The sequence below is a fragment of the Typopeltis vanoorti genome, chromosome 5 (assembly GCF_054136105.1).
Source record: "Typopeltis vanoorti isolate ZY-2024b chromosome 5, IOZ_Tvanoo_1.0, whole genome shotgun sequence".
NCBI lineage: Eukaryota > Metazoa > Arthropoda > Arachnida > Uropygi > Thelyphonidae > Typopeltis > Typopeltis vanoorti.
This window is the reverse complement of record NC_143553.1, coordinates 130208905-130230592: the sequence shown is the minus strand read 5'-3', so window position 1 is coordinate 130230592 and position 21688 is coordinate 130208905. Positions and strand designations below refer to the sequence as shown.

At 36.4% G+C, this 21688-nt stretch overlaps 1 protein-coding gene across 1 annotated transcript in view; it reads left to right on the top strand.

Annotated features, from left to right (window-relative positions):
* LOC150106813 (WD repeat-containing protein 91) overlaps positions 1-21688 on the top strand; it is a 324316-nt gene that overhangs the window by 210963 nt on the left and 91665 nt on the right. The window contains exon 11 of the mRNA XM_090392727.1: positions 880-976. Coding sequence (XP_090248853.1) covers positions 880-976 — 97 coding nt within the window. The remainder of the gene's footprint in view (positions 1-879; positions 977-21688) is intronic.

Genomic DNA, 21688 nt, shown 5'->3' with positions numbered 1-21688 from the left:
CTTTTTTGAGGTCTCCTCAGTGAGTAGCTAGACCCTAAATACTAAAAGGTTTTAGTAATACAGAGCCTTATCAACTTTACCTATGCAGGTTGCTAAAAGGTGTTTTTATTTTGAATAAACTCTGGAGGAGATATAGATGTAAATAAATTTTTTTACCTTGGGAATAATGTATATTAGTATTTCTCTGTATTAATGAAACCTTGGTATTTAGGATCTAGCTACTCACTGAGGAGACCTCAAAAAAGGTTGAAACCAGTCTGGGTAGTGACCCCACCCATAATGTATTGCAGTATACATCTCTTAGTGAGATGTGCTTTACAATATGGAAAATACTAAGAATAGTGATCAGAGCTTTACCCACCCTTACAATGAGTTGCCCTGGTGTTGCACCACCTTTAGACTTGAACTACGTTTCATGTGCAAACTTAACTGTTTGCTTACTTGGGATTAGGAGTAAATAACCAAGTTTATAAAATTACTTGGTAACCCTAATATACATTATTCCCAAGGTAAAAAAATTTATTTACATAGATATATATATCTATATATATATTTATTTATTTAAGATTTTTCATTAAAAAAGTCATTTGCTGGATTAATACTTTTTTGTTACATTTCTTAAGGGATTGTAGTAGTAATAATTTATTAAAAATTTTAAATTTTTTCATTCAATATAAAGTTTAATAAACTTCACCTCGTGCTAGCCAAAATAATGAATGAATTGTGAATAAAAAGAATATATTTTTTTTTTGCATTTAATTTACATGCACTGTATGTAACAGTATCATAAGTAATGACTTTTTGAAATTGAATGCTTATCATCAGTGTATCTTTGACTATAAATAATTATTTTATTTATAAGTATTTGTTTTGGAATAGAATATGGACTCCAAGTCCTTCACTTCAGACAGAACACACCATTGTATCTCAGTCTAGTGTTTTAGCTTTAGAATGGGCTAGTAAAAGGGAAAAATTGGTAAGTAGTGAGAAACAGTATTATTATTATTTCTTATCATTTATTGCCTTAATCATATTTAGTTGATGTAAGCAGTAAAGTCTCATTAATAAAAGCAGCAAAATAAAACAGTATATTCATTATCATCTTGTCTGTTGATCTTGAATACAGGTGTGAAATGACTAATACTGAGAATGAATTCTGGTAATGAGATTATTCACTGACCGACTTCAAATCATCCTGAAACAAAGATTTACTTTTTTGTGACCAATGAGTAGATCTATCTGAAGCTCTACCAGTGGAACTAGGGAAGGGAGAAAAAGTTGAATCTTCTTATATTCACATTTATGTCATTCATATTACATGCTTAATTGAGTGGGAGTGTTAATGGTTGGAAATTTGCACTGGAATAATACACATTTAACATCACCATTGTTGCAGAAATTTAATAATATTGTCATTAATTGTGCTGATATATATATATATCAGCAATTTCTTGATATGCACCCTCAAAGGGGCCGGGGGGGGGGGTGTTCAGGCTATCATGACAGCACTATAGGAAGTTTACATTATTAACTTCCTATCAACAATTTTCCTCCAAATTCATATATTATTTGTCAGAAATTCAATATTGTTGTATCTAGCATTCATGATTCAAAGGCACTTCTAACAATCAATCCACCTTTGGGTCTTTTTCCTGCCATCTTGGCATCAAGCACCTGTTTTGCTAACCTTTCCTCTTCCATTCTATTTGAGTTCACACATTCTTGAATGCAAACAATGTCAAGTTCCATCCTAATGTCTTCATTTTTATTATGATTCTGCCATTGATATCATCTTTTTACTCCCCTAATTTTCTCAGAGCTCTCATGTGTCTCTAATCTTTGATCAAGTGCTTTATTTCTAACCCAACTCTCATATCCATAACTTAAAACTGGTTTGAACAGTTTTATATAGTGCTTATATATATATATATATATATATATATATATATATATATATATATATATATATATATATATATATATATATATATATAAGGAAAAGCTTTTTTAAATAACGAAACCTGTGGTGCGTTCATAATTAGAAGAAACACACGTATAAACCACAGTGAAAATTATTTAATTGTAAATATTTCATCCTAAGTATCTTAGGACATCATCAGTACAGTATTTAAACAAAAATTAGGAATAACATACAGTTAGGGCGCATGATTACAATAGAATCTCATGAAAACGTGCATAACGTGCTAAAGTAGTACAAAAAAAAAAACTTTAATTATTTAACACAGTTTTGTATGATAATTTCCCATACTTTAGGAATAGTAAGAACGTCGTTGCGGTTTAGGTTTGGTCTGTGTAGTAGGGCTTCAGAACTTTCTTTGTATAAACGTTCATGTTTAAATAAAGATCTATGTAAAACTTTAGCCTTTTCCCAATGGATCCTATGGTTTGGATTTTCAATTCCGTGTTGAGAGAGGCCAGATTTCTGCGGTTTAAGAAGACGAATGTGGTCTTGATGTTCCGAGATGCGTTTCTGAACAGACCTACCTGTCTGTCCAAAGTAAGATAATTCGCAAGAGCACGGAATCTCATAAACACCAGGTAACATCAAGGGTGAGAATTTGTCCTTAGGAGAAGGTAATAAGTTGTAAATTTGGTTGATAGGTTTGTAAGTAGTGGCAAAATTGTATTTCTTCATAATTTTAGAAAGACGTTCTGAGATGCCTTTAACGTAAGGTATGGGAATCCTATGCACTTCTTCCTGTCTGGTTTGATGTATGCAGAAGTGACTGATGATTTTTTGAGTTGTTTTGGGATTATATCCATTTAGGATGGCTGTATTTTTGATAACTTCTAATTCCTGGTTTAAAGATTCTTCAGAGGAGCAGAATTTGTGTGCTCTGGAAACTAGTGATTTAATAATGCCAGATTTCTGAGATGGATGATGAGCAGAAGAATTGTGAATGTAGCGACCTGAGAATGTAGGCTTGCGAAAGACGGAAGTGCCGATGGAACCGTCTTCTTTTCTTTTGATGTGTAAATCCAAAAAAGAGAGACCCTGTGGAGATTCTTTTTCTAACGTAAAGTTGATGCGATGATGAAGAAGGTTACTTTTATCTAGAAACAGTTGTAATTCAGGTTCGGGATGATTCCATACTGCAAATACGTCATCGACATATCTTAGCCAAATTTTTGGTTTGGGTTCAAAAGTGAATATTTTTTCCTCAAGGTGTTCTAGAAACAAATTTACTAGGTTTGGTGATAAAGGAGATCCCATTGCTGTTCCTTCCTCTTGCTTGTAAATTTGATCTTCATCATCGCATCAACTTTACGTTAGAAAAAGAATCTCCACAGGGTATCTCTTTTTTGGATTTACACATCAAAAGAAAAGAAGTCGGTTCCATCGGCACTTCCGTCTTTCGCAAGCCTACATTCTCAGGTCGCTACATTCACAATTCTTCTGCTCATCATCCATCTCAGAAATCTGGCATTATTAAATCACTAGTTTCCAGAGCACACAAATTCTGCTCCTCTGAAGAATCTTTAAACCAGGAATTAGAAGTTATCAAAAATACAGCCATCCTAAATGGATATAATCCCAAAACAACTCAAAAAATCATCAGTCACTTCTGCATACATCAAACCAGACAGGAAGAAGTGCATAGGATTCCCATACCTTACGTTAAAGGCATCTCAGAACGTCTTTCTAAAATTATGAAGAAATACAATTTTGCCACTACTTACAAACCTATCAACCAAATTTACAACTTATTACCTTCTCCTAAGGACAAATTCTCACCCTTGATGTTACCTGGTGTTTATGAGATTCCATGCTCGTGCGAATTATCTTACTTTGGACAGACAGGTAGGTCTGTTCAGAAACGCATCTCGGAACATCAAGACCACATTCGTCTTCTTAAACCGCAGAAATCTGGCCTCTCTCAACACGGAATTGAAAATCCAAACCATGGGATCCATTGGGAAAAGGCTAAAGTTTTACATAGATCTTTATTTAAACATGAACGTTTATACAAAGAAAGTTCTGAAGCCCTACTACACAGACCAAACCTAAACCGCAACGACGTTCTTACTATTCCTAAAGTATGGGAAATTATCATACAAAACTGTGTTAAATAATTAACGTTTTTTTTTGTACTACTTTAGCACATTATGCACGTTTTCATGAGATTCTATTGTAATCATGCACCCTAACTGTATGTTATTCCTAATTTTTGTTTAAATACTGTACTGATGATGTCCTAAGATACTTAGGATGAAATATTTACAATTAAATAATTTTCACTGTGGTTTATACGTGTGTTTCTTCTAATTATGGTAGGATCATCATTAAGCTGGGAGTATGTATTGCAATCATGAAGTATTTCCAGTCATATGATTTAGCATTTAAGACTACAGTGATATTTCCTTTTGTCAGCTTTGCTGATAACTGTTTTTTATTTCACTAAGGAATTTGGGGCTTTTCATTCTAATGGTGGAGTACTCAATACTGATGATTGGGCATCATAGATCACTTTGGCTATTTCAAAACATAATCTATTAGCTTTAGTACTAGACAGATGACTGGTGTACTTTTTAATGTTGTGTATGAAATCTAGATAGGGAATATGTCTGAATGAAATTGCAAACTTATGACCTTTTTCTAGTAAGTTTTCAGCTCATCTTCAGTTAGATGGCCTGATAAGTTTACAACCCATTTGCCAGCGGGTAATTTAATTGTAATTTTCTTAGATCATTCTAACAATATTAAGTATTTTTTTTATCGAGATTTATGATACTTTTTTCCAAATGCTTTAGTGCCTGCATTTTTTGAAGTATCGATAACCATGTGTAGCAAGTCTTGATTTAATATATTGGACAGCTCAGCTTCCTGTTGTTTTAATGATATTTAATGCCAATTCTTTTTTGAAACTTGTAACTGATTAAGTAACAAGGAATGGTTCGCTAAGTTAAAGGAGGTCATTAAATCGCCAGGTGTTCATAAAATTTATCAGAAAGCTAGCCATTTCTTGTTACTTAATCAGTTATGAGTTAGATACTTCCCAAGAAAGTATAGCATGAGTACTGTCACCAACTGATGGTAAAATAGTCATATCCTTAACAGAGACCCCCTCTGATGCTATGAACAAATCTCCCTTTGACCTTCAGTTCCTCTTTTCGCATGCTGCTTGAGAAAGTTGTCTTGCAACAACTGGATAAATTCCTCTTCATTCTAATGAGATTTCTCTTCTACCCAATCAATGCTTGGATAATTTGTCATCCATATTGATCACTCGTTTAGCATTGATAAGTCTAAATTGACAATGCATTTCTTCATTCCCTGCAACTGAGCACCACCAGGTCTGTAGCAATACCCCTGCCATATATTTCATTTTGTTAGCCTCCACTTCACCAGATAGCCTGAAACTCACTGCTACATGGGACATTATTACTCGCATTGTTTTCTTGTGTTTGAAAAGAATTCTACTCTAACTAGACTTAAGTTGTCTGATATCATTAATACTACTCCCCCTTCTCTCCTTTCTCTTCTGCCATGCCTAAAAATAGTATACCCATTACACTCGATCCCAGTAAACATATGTAATTCTGATAGCCAGGTTTCACTAATGCCAACAATCTTGGGTGACATAGTATTCAATAAAGCAATGAACTTAACCCTATTGTTTCTGATGCCCCTGGCATTTGTCTATATAAATTACAAATTACCACCTAGTCTATTTATAATTAGATATGCAATCTATTTGTCGTTATTGTTGAACTGTCTCTTTTCCCTCACTAGAAATACTCAAAAGGTTCAAAGAATATATTTCCACACCTTTGCCAGATACATAACCATGCTCAAAGTCATTCATATCTTTATCACGTTTTCATACCAGAGCTAAACTTTCACACATTTTACCCATTCCTCCCTTGATCTAGTTTTCCTGACCCTTTGCATTAGGTCTCATACCAGTAAGTAATTTTTCCAGGCTCCTGTTGCCAAATGAATTGAATTGTACTGAGGAATTTGCCTGTGTGCTGTGTTTGCTAGGATTAAGAAGAAAATCGTTGCTTTCTGACATATCCTAATCAGCAGGTATTTATTCACACTTGGTTAAAATGGTGAATTTTTGATATTTGCATGTAATGTTGTTACCGAAGTTTCCTTCTAATTAAAGAATCTAAGATAAGAAGTGTGATTGTAGTGAAGTAACTAATGAGTGTCTGAAGGTATTAGTTTGTTTTTTATTTATTTAGAATATGTTGTCATACATGATATTAATGTATGCTGATATATGTTGGTAAGAAGAAACAACCATCTCCCTCCTTTTCCCTTCTCCATTTTTTTAAATTAATTTTATGATGATGGAAGAAGGAATATTAGATCGACCAAACATTCTTTTGCATTCTCATAAACATTCATTTTTAAAAGCAGCTTGATGAGTATATAAGAAAGAATAATAACTGAACAGAATTAAGGGCCTAAGCTGCAGCCTTTTGGCTGGACAGCAGATACACTAACCACTCAACCAACCAGGCCAGCAGGGAAGAGGAATGTTGTAGAACTATGCTTTGTGCGATTCCTTAAACATACCTACTTTAGAGAAGTTTTTTTTTTTTAACATGCAAGTATATACTTCTAAATCTGTGTAGGGAAGATATTCTTTCTTTTCCTTGATAAAACTCAAGTTGTGTTTTTACTGAAATCAGCTAAGTGTTTAAAAATTAACTTTTGTGCATTAAGTGTAGTGTCCTCTCATGTTTAAGTGCTTCTTGGTCTGTTTCTAAGTAAACTCTTCTAAGTGTATACACAACACATGTTTGAAAATACTCAGTGATATTGTCATTAACATATCACTAAGTATATTAGAAAAGAAAAAAATACTGATCAAAGACCGAGGATCACAGATATAAACAATCTGCAGAAAAGTTAGTTTTTCTGCAGTTAGATGGCATCAATAGCAGAACAATATTAAAAAGGAAAATATCTTGATTGCATACACTAGAAAACGATTTAACTAACCACAGATTATACAATTTAATCTTTGGTTAGTTTATATACACATAGCTACTTCTCTTTTTACATGATTTTGAAATAACAGTTTAGAAAACAAAAGCAATTTTATTTTTACGCTGTATATTTTAATTTAACACGGTTCAAGTGGCATTTATTTTAAAAATTTCTGTTTGAATTCAGTTCTGTTAAAAAGGGTATTCCATTATAATTATCATTTCCCGTATGGTACATATCGACTTATTAAACTTGAATTTTTGGGGACCCTCCCCCTTCGATGTTTTAAATATCAGCGATTACGCTACAGAATGTAGACAAATGCCAAGCAGAACTTCTACAGCGAATTCAGAAAAAAAGTGCTGGTGGAACCCCCAACTGGCCATGATATCTATAGACATCCAGCTAAATCTGGATACGATTCTGTAACACCCGTTGAATAACATGGATAAGAAGTGCAATTTGGTCTGACTATTTCATCCACCTCGGCCAGTAGGAGGTTAGCAGCTAAGGATCGTGTGACTATTATTTTGCAGCAATGCTTCAGGAGATTGTACATTAAAGCCATTACTCATTCATCGATCCCTAAGACTGATTATTAAATTATCTAAGTATTGATTTCATAGCAGAGAAAAAACTCATAAGAATAAAGGAGAATTTATTGAGCTTTATTAAGGCTTTTATAAAGCTTTATTAATTTCTTAAAGTTACATGCTGAACTGCAGATCTGGAAATTATGACGAACTCAAGAGCATAGTATCTTTGGTTCCAGAATATCAATTACTGAATGGGAAGGATATCAGCAGGGCATTGGAAACTTTGAAAAGATACTTAAATAATGTAGTATCTGAATGTTTCCTTAGATTTCAAAGAACAAATAGGGGAATGAAATGGATAAACAACTCAAGCAAAAGCTCCATAAGATGTTGATGTAGAAGAAATATCATGAGAATAAGAGTGAGCACAGTTATGAAATATATAAAGCGCAAGCTAGAAAAGTTTGAAGTATTGTACTGAGAGCTAAGTGGAATATGAAAAGAATACTATAATGCCATGATGATATCCTTCCCATTCAATAACTGATACTCTGGAACCAAAGATGATACTCTTTAGCTGTGTAGACTAAAGTCAACCCAAAAGAATTATATTGTTACTGCAAGTAAATAATGAATGGGGAATAATAACTTTATTGAATACAACAGTACCCTTGTATCAAAAACAGATACAATAGTTCAAATAATGAATGCTTGCTTTGCATTAAGTTATAAATCTGGCATATGTAACATAGCGCACAAGAAGGATGTTCTAGAGCTGTTGCATAATCTGCATAAGAATTTGGCATTTGGGACAAATGGGATATCGGTACTTGTGCTAAAGGAATGTTCAGCTCAACTTTATGATGAGAATAGTAGGATAATTCAACTTAATTGTAGGATAAAGTTGAATACTTCAGTTTATCAATTAATATAATTTTAAATAGGGAAAGCATAAGTCAAATGAACAATTATGCTTCAAGTGTCGTCCCCTAGAAGATTGGCAACTTGTCACAGAACTTTTTTTTGCTGCTCTGGAACATTTATGGTAATTCAAGCAAGTCCAGTCCTTAATGTCTTCAAACTCCATTCTCCTGGGTCTACTGCTCCCTCTTTTTCAGTCTAGTTAGATGTTCCAAAATATTTAAGTTTTCATTCTTTAATGATTTTCATTAATGTTCTTTTCATTTTTGCTTTCTTAAAGCATCTTCGTTTTTCATTATTATTGGCAAATACTAGAGTGAGACATGGATAATTTGAATTTTATAAGATTTTTAAATGCAGCCATATAATACACACAAAAATCGGAAAAAGTAATCACTTGAGTAATTATTATTTTTGTTTGTTTATTTGAACCAAAGAAAGGCTGAAATAACTCGTTTTACTTATTTAGACACAAGTTCCAACCTTCTTTTGACCGTAATCAATCATACAATCCATGAAAGCTCTGGCAGAAAAACTGGATATTCAGTTGATCGTCAACACTGTTTCCCATTGTAAAATATGGGCAAGAAAAGTTCAATTATTTATAGAAAATTACTTGTCTATACTGCGGTGTCCTAAATGCATCATTTCACACACGTAAAATAGACAAAACTCGGAAAACAAAAACAGCCACTCTTGAAAAATGACAAGGTTCGATTGGGTTGGTTGACACAATATGTAACAGTTGCAAAGTTATCAAAAGTATCTACTATGTGTAATTAATTGTTAATAGGCTTTTGTTGTGTAAAACTTATGTACCAGTGCCCCTAATGATGTAAATCTTAAGAGTTAAATAAAAATAAGCAATTAAAACCTCACAAGTTTCATTCTCTCTATTGACATCATAATGTAGTTTCAATACTGAACTTTCCACAGGCATTTCTCATTTTCTAAAATTTAGTTTTGGTTTTTCATCATCATGCGTATTAAGGATTTAGGCCTAGCATGGCCTGCTCCGGCCTTAGAAGTCATCGTTTAAGAGGACGTCCTGGTTTTCTTTTTCCTAATGGCATGTACTTTAAGGCTTGTTTTGGTAATCTTTCTGTTTTCATTCTTTGAACGTGTTCCATCCATTTATGTTTACATTTTTTAATTTTTTCTATTACTGGTTCTTGGTTTAATTCTTTCATAATTTCTCCGTTTCTTTTGTGATCAAATAGGGTATACTTTGCAGTTTTTCTCATAAACTTCATTTCTGCTGTTATTAATCTTTGTTTTATTGTCCAGATTTTGCTTCCATACATTAATACTAGTATGGCTAATATATTGTATACTTTTAGTCTGGTTTGTTTTTGAACTGGGTTTGGTTTAAATATAGAGTTAATTACACCTGTTATTTTTAAATATTTCGCAATTTTTACGTTTATATCTTTTTCATTTTCATATGTGATCATACATCCTAGGTAGTTAAATGAATTCACCTGTTCTAAGATCTTGTTATCTATTACTATTTTAGTTCTTGCTGGATCTTGTCCTTCAAAGGCCATAGTTTTTGATTTTTCTGTTGATATTATCATACCATAATCTTTGGCTATCTCATTTAGATCTAAAATAGCTTTCTGTAAGTTATCTTCAGAATTTGTAATTATTTGGTCGTCGGCAAAAAGGAGAGTGTTTAAGTTCACTGTAGGAGAAAGTTTAATTCCTTGATGTAAATTTTTATTCCATTTTATTATTATTTCATTTAAGTAGATATTAAAAAGAGTTGCTGAGAGGGGACATCCCTGTCAGACCCCTTGGTTTATCTCTCTCGTATATGATAGCTCGTGATTTAATCTTATTTGTATTTGATTATTTTCATATATACTTGTGATAGCTTTCAGGATATTATTTGGTATTTGTCTTTCTTTTAATATGTTAAATAATATGTTTCTTTTAACTTTGTCAAATGCTTTTTCAAAGTCAATAAATGCAGTATGTGTTTCTAAATTGTATTCTCTTCTTTTCTCTATTATTAATTTTAGCCAAAAGTCTTGGTCTATACATAATCGTCCTTTTCTAAATCCATTCTGTACTTCTAAAATAAAGTTTTTGGAATATTTCATTAGTTTGCTATTTAAGATTCTGCTATATATTTTGCAACAGGAATTTAGTATACTGATACCTCTATAGTTTTTAGGGTCATCTCCATTACATTTTTTAAAGATAGGAATCACAATTGCTTTTTTCCATTCTATTGGGGAGATACCAGTTGAATAAATTTTCTTTAAAAATAATAAGTCTTTCTTTGAATCTTGTTCCTGCGTATTTATATAGTTCTGAACCAAGCTTATCTTCTCCAGGTGATTTTCCGTTTCTTGTTTCTTTCAGGCTGATTTCTAATTCTTCTTTAGTTATTTCCTTTTCATTTTCGTTAATTGTTTGCCAGTTGTCTTTTTTAAAATATTTGTCTGTCCACAATTCTGTGCAGAAATTTAGAAATTCTTCTAATTTCAATTCGGTGTTTAATTTTATGTTTTCTTTGGTATCTGCATTTAAGTGTTTCAAAATCTTATATACATTGGGTCTTATTTTATATAAATCGTGTTCTAAATTAGAAACAAATTATTTCCATGATTCTCTGTCTTTTTCTGACTTCTCTTTTAGCTATGCCTCTTATTCTTTTATATTCTATTTCATCTTCTAATCTTTTTAACCATTTCTGAGAGGTTTCTTTTTGATCATTTCTTTGATGGTATTATCCCAGATCTTCAGTTTTTTCCTTTTATTGAATTTTTTGGTCTTTCCTAAGCTTTCATTTGCTGCTGCATTTAGTATCGTTTTTATATTAAGCCATTCTATTTCTTCATTTTGTTTTATTTATCTAGATATTTTTTAATTCCTTGTTCATGTAGCCATTGTACATTATGTCATTCAATAGTCTAGTTTTATAAACAAATGTTTCAAATTTTCTTTCTGTTCTTGTTACTTGTAGCCATTTAGGTGGTAATCTTAATTTTATTTTAACAAGGAAGTGGTCACTGCTTATTTCATATCCTCTGTGAACTATGACAGCTAGTGAAAATTTTGTCTTTTCATTTAATATAAAATAATCTAGTATTGATTTTCATCCTCTTGCTGCCCAAGTATATTTATGTATGTCTTTATGTTTATAGAAGGAATTCATTATTTTTAGGTTATTATAAAAACTACAAAGTCAATCAATTTTTTACCATTCCTGTTTAGAGTATGTTCTCTATGTATTCCTATATTGTTATTAATTTTTGTGTTTCCAATTCTTGCATATAAGTCTCCTGCTAAAATTACTTAATCATTTTTATTTTATTATATATGTTTTGTAGCTGATTATGAAAATCAATATTATCCTGTTCTCTTCCTTCTTCTGGGGCATACAGACCAATTATTGTTCAATAGCCTCTATCTATTTTTATTCTAGCTTCTATTATTCTTTCATTCCATAATTTATAATGTTTTAATTGTTTTGAAAGGGAGTTATGAATCAAAATCATGACTCCTGCTTGTGCTCTTTGGTCTCTGTGAACTCCACTTATATCACATTAAAATATTCGGTTCTCATAGTCCCTTTTAATTTCTTTTTTGTTTCAGTGATTACTGCTATTTTAAAATTTCTTTCATTTAATAGTTGGTCTAATTCTATTATTAAATAGAATATCCTCTGTTTAATATAATACACATAACAAACTGGAATGTTTATCTATGGATAAACATTCCAGTTTGTTATGTGTATTATATTTTGTCGTTTCCAATTTTGTTTTAACTTTTCCATTCCAGGGTCGTTTTCCATAGATTCAACCGATTATCTTTTTCTGTCAGCTTACAAGTAGAATTATGTTCTCCATGTCAGGGTACTAGCCTGACGATGGAATAGTTCAGTGGTAGGGCTGCTAACTTAAGGCTTCTAATACGTGTTGAAAGGCTTATACGCTGGTTAAACATGATAACTAATAATTAAGGAATTGAAAGTGTACACTAGAAATATAAATTAAAAACAAATTTAATAACTTTCTGATATTTCGGCAACGTCATGTTGCCATCTTCTTGGGAACTTAAAATAAAGAACAGGTGCACGCAAATGCTACATAACAGCAAATGAGAAATGAAGCGAGGAAGCTACCGTTTTCCTAAAGTCCTGATGGCCCCCTGGCAGGCTCTATTGTTAGTTATTGGCCTTTGGGCTGAAGTTCTTCTGATATATGGTTCCCAAATTTGGGGCAGTCTTATGCACCAAAATTTGTTGAGGTTTGGCATGTTCCTAAGGGCTCAGGCTAATTCCATGAATAGTCTTTCATATTTGAACTTGCTGCGGTGTATTACTGTGGCTTTCTTCCGCCTTATTCTGTGGCGGGTATCCAGAACATGGTCTGCAAGCCCACAGTGGCTGTACTGGTGAAATCGGATGTAGTCCTTGTGTTCTGAGATTCTGATATTTGCTGTCCTACCTGTTTGGCCAAAGTAGGACAATTTACAGCTGCAAGGGACCTGGTATACACCAGGTAGGTCTAGGGGAAGTGGTTGATCTTTAGTGGAGCAGATAAGGAATGCTAATTTTCTATATGGTCTGTAACAAGAGGGCAAGTCATTTTTTTTAGGATTTTGTTGATTTTTTCCGAAGTGCCTCAGATGTAGGGAATAGCGATGGATTTAGAGTAATAAATATTTTTTGTGAATGGGGTGAAGGTGGGCTATGGATAACTGGATTAAGTATTTTGTGGATTTTTTTGGGGGGGGGGGGTAGCCATTGGCTGAGAAAGTGTTAAGGATGTGATTTAGTTCAGTAGTTTAGGGCGTGATCATTTGAACATATAAGCTTTTGCCCTGTTGAATAGTCTCTTAATAACTCCATATTGTGAGGGGGGGGAATTGTTGGTGAATGTATCTGCCTGTATGGGTGGGTTTTCTATAAACTGAGAAAACCAAGGTTCCATGAGGTTGGCAGGTGACTAGTGTGTCTAGGAAGGGGAGGCTATTGTTTTTCTCTTTTTCTAGGGTGAACTTGATTCTAGGGTGTTGGTTGTTTAAGTGTGTTAAGAAGGAGAGGAGTGTATCCAGGCCATGTGGCCAAATAGCAAACACATCATCAACGTAACGAAGCCATATGGTATTTTTTTTGTGGGGGGCTGAGTTTAAGGCTTTTTCTTCAAAAGTCTCCATAAAGAAGTTGGCCAAGGGTGGGGAAAGTGGTGAACCCATGGCTGTCCCCTCTATCTGTTTGTAGAATTTTTCCTGCCAAACGAAATAGCCTGAGTTCATTGTGAACTGAAATAGGGCTGAGATATCAGGAGGAAATTTAGCTTGGATTAGCTCTAAGGTTTCTTTGAGGAGGACATTTGTGAATAAGGAGGAGACATCGAAACTGACCATTGTCATTATGTTGGAGTGTAAGGTTTTCTATACTGGCTTTGAAGTGGGCTGAGTTTTTTATGTGTGATGGTGTATTGCCAGTATAGTGTGAGAGTGCTTTGGCTAAATGCTTAGCTAGTTTGTAAGTGGAGGAATCAGTGCCATCCACTATGGGACATAATGGCACATTTTCTTTGTGTAATTTTGGGAGCCCATATATACGGGGGGGGGGGGTCTAGAGTTATGTGGTTTTAGTCTGTTAGTAATCTCCACAGGCCAAGAAGTAACCTTCTTAAGGAGCCTATGGAGTTTTCTAATTTGTGAGTTGGTGGGATTGTATTCATTGGGGAGGTAAGTAGCTCGATCTAATAGTAAAGCCTCTTAAGCTTACCTGTGTAGTCATTATGATTAAGTACCACAGTGGTGTTCCCCTTATCCGCTTTGGTGATAACTATTTCTTTGTTTTTCTTCAATTCTTGTAGTGACTTGTATTCACTAATAGATATGTTGTTTTTTGGTGGTTTTGCTTTTGTGAGAACACAGGCTCCACCAATCTAATATCATTGGTGATGTGGTTTGGAAGGTGGCGAATCCTGCATTCAATCTGAATCATGAATTCCTCGGCCAGTAATTTTCTAGGAGCAATGGTGAAGTTGTGGCCACGTGACAGAGCGTTGAGTGCTTCAGGCTTCAAGGTGACTGACAAAAGGTTAACTACAGTGTTAATTTGTAGTTTTTTGTTTGGACGTCGAGTTCTTTTTTTAGTTTATCAAACTTGTTGATATGTCGACCCTGTATTCGCTGCAGTACACGAGACGTCATGTAGAATTGACCAAAGTTCGTGATTCAGCATATTTGAAAGCTCATCCTCTAGCTCTAAAATAGCTCTGTTTATGTCAGCTAGGGTACCGCGTGTTGCAGTAATTTTCTCCCGAAGTAAAGTCTGGCTTGCCCGGTTGTAGATATGGAGAGCTTTTTGTGAAATGAAACGGTGCTTCAATTGTACACAATTTGGAATTTCCTGGTTATCCCGGCAGCATTTTAGGAAGGTCAGACGATTCCGTTGTCTGGATAACTTCAGCTTCAGTTTGCCATAATGGCGGGCCTTGCGTGCAGAGGCATCTCCGTGGATGATCGTAATACGTGTTGAAAGGCTTATACGCTGGTTAAACATGATAATTAATAATTAAGGAATTGACAGCGTACACTAGAAATATAAATTAAAAACAAATTTAATAAATATTTTCCCGATATTTCGGCAACGTAACATTGCCATCTTCTTGGGAACTTAACGGTGTTAAGTTCCCAAGAATATGGAAAGAAAAACAAAGAAATAGTTATCACCAAAGCGGATAAGGGGAACACCACTGTGGTACTCAATTATAATGACTACACAGGTAAGCTTAAGAGGCTTTACTATTAGATCGAGCTACTTACCTCCCCATTGAATACAATCCCACCAACTCACAAATTAGAAAACTCCATAGGCTCCTTAAGAAGGTTACTTCTTGGCCTGTGGAGATTACTAACAGACTAAAACCACATAACTCTAGACCCCCCCCCCCCGTATATATGGGCTCCCAAAATTACACAAAGAAAATGTGCCATTACGTCCCATAGTGGATGGCATTGATTCCCCCACTTGCAAACTAGCTGAGTATTTAGCCAAAGCGCTCTCACACTATACTGGCAATTCACCATCACACACAAAAAAATTCAGCCCACTTCAAAGCCAGTATAGAAAACCTTACACTCCAACATAATGACATAATGATCAGTTTTGATGTCTCCTCCTTATTCACAAATGTCCCCCTCAAAGAAACCTTAGAGCTACTCCAGGCTAATTTTCCTCCTCATATCTCAGCCGTATTTCAGTTCGCAACGAACTCAGGCTATTTCGCTTGCCTGGAAAAATTCTACAAACAGATAGAGGGGACAGCCATGGGTTCACCACTTTCCCCACCCTTGGCCAACTTCTTTATGGAGACTTTTGAAGAGAAAGCCTTAAACTCAGCCCCCCACAAAAAAAATACCATATGGCTTCGTTACGTTGATGATGTGTTTGCTATTTGACCACATGGCCTGGATACACTCCTCTCCTTCTTAATACACTTAAACAACCAACACCCTAGAATCAAGTTCACCTTAGAAAATGAGAAAAACAATAGTTTCCCCGTCCTATTCTTGTGTAGAGGCTTAAGTGCTGTGAAGACATTATGTTGGAGGTTTAATGGATTTTTTACAACACTCAAAAAGAATTAAAATAGAATTTAATACTTCCTATATTTCGTCCTAGTCACTAGGACATCTACGGGGATTACAAAGACAATTAATGTAACATGCACACAAAAACTTACAATACTAAGCCCAACCACGTGGGTGACAAAGTCCTATCTAGGTGGAGCGCCCTCTAAGGGCAGTAGTAGGTGGCCTGGAATGTAAGGTGGGACCTCTGGTGATGACTGTTTCCCAAATCTTTCGGAAGCTTAATGCAACCGTATTTGTTAAGATTTGGTTGGTTTCTGAGAGCTGCTGCTGCTTCTAAGAAAAGTCTCTCTTTCTTGAATTTGCTGTGGTGGAGCATGGTGGTTTTCTTCCATGATACTCTGTGGGTGGTGTCGAAAACATGGTCAGCCAAGACTGAATGGCCATAGTTGTGTTTAACGATGTACGACTTGTGTTCCTCCAGGCGGATGGATGCTGATCTGCCTGTCTGTCCAAAGTACGCAAGCTTACAGGAACAGGGTACTTTGTAAACTCCAGGCAGAGAGAGAGAGAGAGGAGGGAGCTCATCTTTCGTAGAACGGATAAGGGTAGCCAGTTTGCGGTAGGGCTTATATGCTGTGTGTAGGTTATACTTTTTTAGTATCTTGGCTATTTTTTCCGAAGTGCCACGGATGTAGGGTATGGTGATGGCATTTTTAAATTCTTGTTGACGAGAGGGATGGGGAATGGGGGAGGAATTGATTATTTTTTTGATGCTCTGTTCGCTGTAGCCATTGGAGAGGAAAGTTCTGTGTATGTGGTTAAGCTCAGTAGTGAGGGCGGTTCCACTGGAACAAAGATTGTGGGCTCTCTTGGTAAGGGTTTTAATGATGCCATATTGTTGTGAGGGGTGGTGGTGGGAGAGTTTGTGAATGTATCTGCCTGTGTGTGTGTGTGTGGGTTTTCTGTATACAGTGAAGGCAAGTGTATCATTAGGCAGGCACGTGACTAAGGTGTCTAGGAAGGGTAAACAATTGTTCTTTTCCTTTTCCATAGTAAACTGGATTCTTGGATGTAGGCTATTGAGATGACTGAGGAAGGAGTCTAACATGTCTGGGCTATGAGGCCAAATAGAGAACACATCATCTACATATCTTAGCCAGATAGAAGGTTTGAGTGGGGCTGAGTCTATGGCTCGTTTTTCGAAATCTTCCATATAGAAATTGGCAAGGGGGGGGGGGTGAGAGGGGGGAACCCATGGCGGTTCCCTCTATCTGCTTGTAGATTTTGTTATTCCAAGCGAAATACCCAGAGTTGATGGCGAAGGAAAAGAGATCTAAGATGTCAGAGAGAAAAACGTTTTCTAAGAGAGATAAAGTGTCAGTTAAGGGAATATTGATAAACAAGGAGGAGATATCAAAGCTTACTAATATGTCTGTATTATTGAAGGTTAAATTTTCTGTGAGGGCTTTAAAGTGGGTCGAATTTTTTTTTTTTATATAGGAAGCTGAATTTCCGGTGAGGGGGGGGACAGAGAGTTGGCCAGCTGTTTAGACAGTCTGTAACAAGGTGCATTGTTGGCATCTACTATAGGCCTGAGTGAGGAATTAGGTTTGTGGATTTTTGGTAAACCGTATATTCGGGGGGACGGGAGCGGAAAGGTTTAAGTTTTTTCTTTCCAATGGCGGCGTTCATCACTGCGAGGGCGGCACGAGTAGAGGCGATTTGCTAGTGACGAACGCCGCCATTGGCTCCTTACATGCAGAGCTCTCCACCGTTCTTAACCCTGAACTTTGGTCGATTCTCTCTGACATTTCGGAAACTTCCGCACAGAGAGAATTTCAGAAAATAAAAAACAAACACGTCAAGAAATACAACAACCTGGTTAAAGACAAACCACAACCACAAATTCAACCGCTCCAGACAGTAATAAACCTCTCGTCCAAAAGGCTCAACGATGATGCCGTCAGCGCCCTTTGCCTCGGCCGTAATTTTGCCGTCGCCCCGAAAGAAGTGCCGGTGCTCGATGTAATGGTTAACGTCGAACGGGGGATCGGTCGCTTACCGTCGGAGGTAGCCAACAACATCAGACTCGACGTAGCCGACATCCTCGTTCACTCTTCGTCTCCAAAAAGTAACTTATCTTATTCCCAACGCATGGCTCTCCAGAAACTACGCAAAGAAAAAAGTATCGTCATCACCAGAGCGGATAAAGGTAATGCCACAGTTGTCCTTAATACCAGCGAATACAATCGTAAAATGAACATTATCCTCCGTGATCGTGCTGCCTACATCCCGCTAGAACACGACCCCACAAAAACGCAAGTTAAGAAATTAAAAATCTTACTTTAAAAAGTAACCTCCTGGCCCCCCGACGTCACGAAAAAACTTAAACCTTTCCGCTCCCGTCCCCCCCGAATATACGGTTTACCAAAAATCCACAAACCTAATTCCTCACTCAGGCCTATAGTAGATGCCACCAATGCACCTTGTTACAGACTGTCTAAACAGCTGGTCAACTCTGTCCCCCCTCACCGGAAATTCAGCTTCCTATATAAAAAATTCGACCCACTTTAAAGCCCTCACAGAAAATTTAACCTTGAATAATACAGACATATTAGAAAGCTTTGATATCTCCTCCTTGTTTACCAGTATTCCCTTAACTGACACTTTATCTCTCTTAGAAAACGTTTTTCCCTCTGACATCTTAGATCTCTTTTCCTTCGCCATCAACTCTGGGTATTTCGCTTGGAATAACAAAATCTACAAGCAGATAGAGGGAACCGCCATGGGCTCCCCCCCTCTCACCCCCCATTGCCAATTTCTATATGGAAGATTTCGAAAAACGAGCCATAGACTCAGCCCCACTCAAACCTTCTATCTGGCTAAGATATGTAGATGATGTGTTCTCTATTTGGCCTCATGGCCCAGACATGTTAGACTCCTTCCTCGGTCATCTCAATAGCCTACATCCAAGAATCCAGTTTACTATGGAAAAGGAAAAGAACAATTGTTTACCCTTCCTAGACACCTTAGTCACGCACCTGCCTAATGATACACTTGCCTTCACTGTATACAGAAAACCCACACACACAGGCCGATACATTCACAAACTCTCCCACCACCACCCCTCACAACAATATGGCATCATCAAAACCCTTACCAAGAGAACCGCCCTCACTACTGAGCTTAACCACATAGACAGAACTTTCCTCTCCAATGGCTACAGCGAACACAGCATCAAAAAAATAATCAATTCCTCCCCCATTCCCCATCCCTCTCGTCAACAAGAATTTAAAAATGCCATCACCATACCCTACATCCGTGGCACTTCGGAAAAAATAGCCAAGATACTAAAAAAGTATAACCTACACACAGCATATAAGCCCTACCGCAAACTGGCTACCCTTATCCGTTCTACGAAAGATCAGCTCCCTCCTCTCTCTCTGCCTGGAGTTTACAAAGTACCCTGTTCCTGTAAGCTTGCGTACTTTGGACAGACAGGCAGATCAGCATCCATCCGCCTGGAGGAACACAAGTCGTACATCGTTAAACACAACTATGTCCATTCAGGCTTGGCTGACCATGTTTTGGACACCACCCACAGAGTATCATGGAAGTAAACCACCATGCTCCACCACAGCAAATTCAAGAAAGAGAGTCTGTTCTTAGAAGCAGCAGCAGCTCTCAGAAACCAACCAAATCTTAACAAATACGGTTGCATTAAGCTTCCGAAGATTTGGGAAACAGTCATCACCAGAGGTCCCACCTTACATTCCAGGCCACCTACTACTGCCCTTAGAGGGCGCTCCACCTAGATAGTACTTTATTGTCACCCACGTGGTTGGGCTTAGTATTGTAAGTTTTTGTGTGCATGTTACATTAATTGTCTTTGTAATCCCCGTAGATGAAATATAGGAAGTATTAAATTCTATTTTAATTCTTTTTGAGTGTTGTAAAAAATCCATTAAACCTCCAACATAACCTCCCCATCCTAGACACACTAGTCACCTGCCAACTTGATGGAACCTTGGTTTTCTCAGTTTATAGAAACCCACCCATACAGGCAGATACATTCACCCACAATTTCCCCCCCCCCATTAAGACACTATTCAACAGGGCAAAACTTATATTCAATTGATCATGCCCCTAAACTACTGAACTAAATCGCATCTTTAACACTTTCTCAGCCAATGGCTACCTCCCCCCCCCAAAAAAAAAAAAAAAATCCCAAAAATACTTAAACCAGTTATCCACAACCCACCTCCACTCCTTCACAAAAAATATTACTCTAAATCCATCACCATCCCCTACATCTGAGGCACTTCAGAAAAAATCAACAAAATCCTAAAAAAACATGACTTAACCACCTGTTACAGACCATATAGAAAATTGGCATTCCTTATCTGCTCCACTAAAGACCAACCACTTCTCCTAGACCTACCTGGTGTATACCAGGTCCCTTGCAGCTGTAAATTGTCCTACTTTGGCCAAACAGGTAGGACAGCAAATATCAGAATCTCAGAACACAAGGACTACATCCGATTTCACCAGTACAGCCACTGTGGGCTTGCAGACCATGTTCTGGATACCCGCCACAGAATAAGGCGGAAGAAAGCCACAGTAATACACCGCAGCAAGTTCAAATATGAAAGACTATTCATGGAATTAGCCTCAGCCCTTAGGAACATGCCAAACCTCAACAAATTTTGGTGCATAAGTGTGCCCCAAATTTGGGAACCATATATCAGAAGAACTTCAGCCCAAAAGCCAATAACTACCAATATAGCTCACCAGGGGGCGCCATCAGGACTTTAGGAAAACGGTAGCTTCCTCGCTTCATTTCTCATTTGCTGTTATGTAGCACTTGCGTGCACCTGTTCTTTATTTTAAGTTCCCAAGAAGATGGCAACGTGACGTTGCTGAAATATCGGAAACTATTTATTAAATTTGTTTTTAATTTATATTTCTAGTGTACGCCAATTCCTTAATTAGTTATAAGGCTTCTGAACTAGCCTTCCAAATTTCAACCTATATTGAATGGGGAATAAGGTATATTGAAGGGGGGGAAGAGTAGATTATAGAAGAATTATAGTAAGGTTTATAGAGAGGGCATAGTTGTAAAGCCAGAAATGAAAACTCCCCATGGTCCTTGAGTACTCTAATAGCATAAGGGTCATAAAATAGAGTTAGTTGATAAGGCCTTATAGGAAAGATTAAAGTAAGTGGCTCTTTCTCAAGATCCAGCTAAGGGTCCATGGGAGTGCCACTTCCCTTACAATCAAGATGATTTCCCCTTATGGCCCTGTTGGTCCATGAGTCCTTATTCAGTATATTCGGGCACCTTCACCACACACACACACATGGTTGGCTCCCCTATTCGCCACCCAGGGGACTCGCTCTCTAGGGGTTACAGGGTCCTCCCCGAGAGTAGTTTTTGTTTTTATGCTAATAAAATCAAGTTTGATATATCATATTTAGTTATTTCATCCTAATGATCAAATAAGCATTATTTTTTAGAACACAAATAATGAAGGAATATTTATTGTTACATCCTGAATGAAACATTTATTAAAAGAAATTATTCATTCAGGATCTAACAAGTTTAAAATGTAAACAATGAGAAACTTGTACTTGGGCAAGAAAGTAAATACACATACATTAACCTTAAGTAGAGCTGAAAAAATGTTGATTTAGA